We start from the raw sequence: 939 nt of genomic DNA on the forward strand, positions 1-939 counted from the left end.
AGCATAGCTGCATTATGTAAAGTGCATTTGAGTTGTCTGATGTGAAAGTCAGTATCTGGCTCTTAGTTAATAGCAGGAGAAAACAATAGTCTAATTAATTCAGGGGCTACATGAAATGGTCTCACTGAGATTACTTTTACATATTATCTCCTTAGAAACGCTAACATTTTCTGTGAAGGAATTATCTTTCATAATGAATTTTCTTTTCTTACGACAGATTGAGGATAACAGATGTATCTGAGTAGAGCTCTGAAAACTGCTGCCAAGCCTGAAACTCTGCACATCAACCTGTTAAAGGGCTGATCCCTGCAGTTATTTATTTGTACGCTAAAAATGTCTTTTAAATGCCCGCTGGTGATGCTAAATGAGGGCATGGGAAAAACAGCTCAACAGGGGAATTGAAGGCCAGCAGAATTCCTTTTTAACATTTAAATCGATACGTGACATCACTGATGCGTGGCTAGTTGATTTGGGCTGAATTTTGAAGCCAGTTGCAATGTCTTTCTCTAGAAGTGAAGCAGTAATACTGGACTGGAGGAGAACGACCAAGCAGGGGCTGTGCTGGAGGAGCTCTCAGAAGCAGGTAGAGAACTGGGAACGCAAAACGAGGCAGGCAGGCATCCAAGCCGTGGGTGGGATCAGAGCTCAAGGTAAGAAAGTCGGTTCTGCCTGGGGTGGGGAGGAGTAGTTGTCTTTATCTGACCTGCAGTTGTGTTAAATGATGCAATAGTTGTTGGGATGTTTTTAAGGGAATATTTTTGCAGAAAAATGCTGACTTGGTGAAATAGAAGCTAGTCCCACTGTCCCTTGCCATGAAGAAAGTTTTATTTTCTCAGGTCTAACGAGGAATGAAGAAGGACGGGGCCACCGCTGCAGGGGCTGCGGGAGGGATGGAGGTGAGAAGGATGCTGTGCCCAGGAGCTGCTCTGCAGAGGTTCA

General features: G+C 44.2%; 1 protein-coding gene across 1 annotated transcript in view; it reads left to right on the forward strand.

The window, feature by feature from the left end:
- Positions 1-510: 510 nt before the first annotated feature.
- The window catches only part of TNIP3 (TNFAIP3 interacting protein 3), a gene marked incomplete at its 5' end in the record, with an annotated part of 59327 nt that continues 58898 nt past the window's right edge, over positions 511-939 (forward strand). Inside the window, 1 exon segment of the mRNA XM_010136492.1 lies at positions 511-650. Within this exon segment, the coding sequence (XP_010134794.1) occupies positions 511-650 (140 nt within the window).

The sequence above is a fragment of the Buceros rhinoceros genome, unplaced genomic scaffold, assembly GCF_000710305.1.
Source record: "Buceros rhinoceros silvestris isolate BGI_N320 unplaced genomic scaffold, ASM71030v1 scaffold7620, whole genome shotgun sequence".
Taxonomy (NCBI): Eukaryota; Metazoa; Chordata; class Aves; order Bucerotiformes; family Bucerotidae; genus Buceros; species Buceros rhinoceros.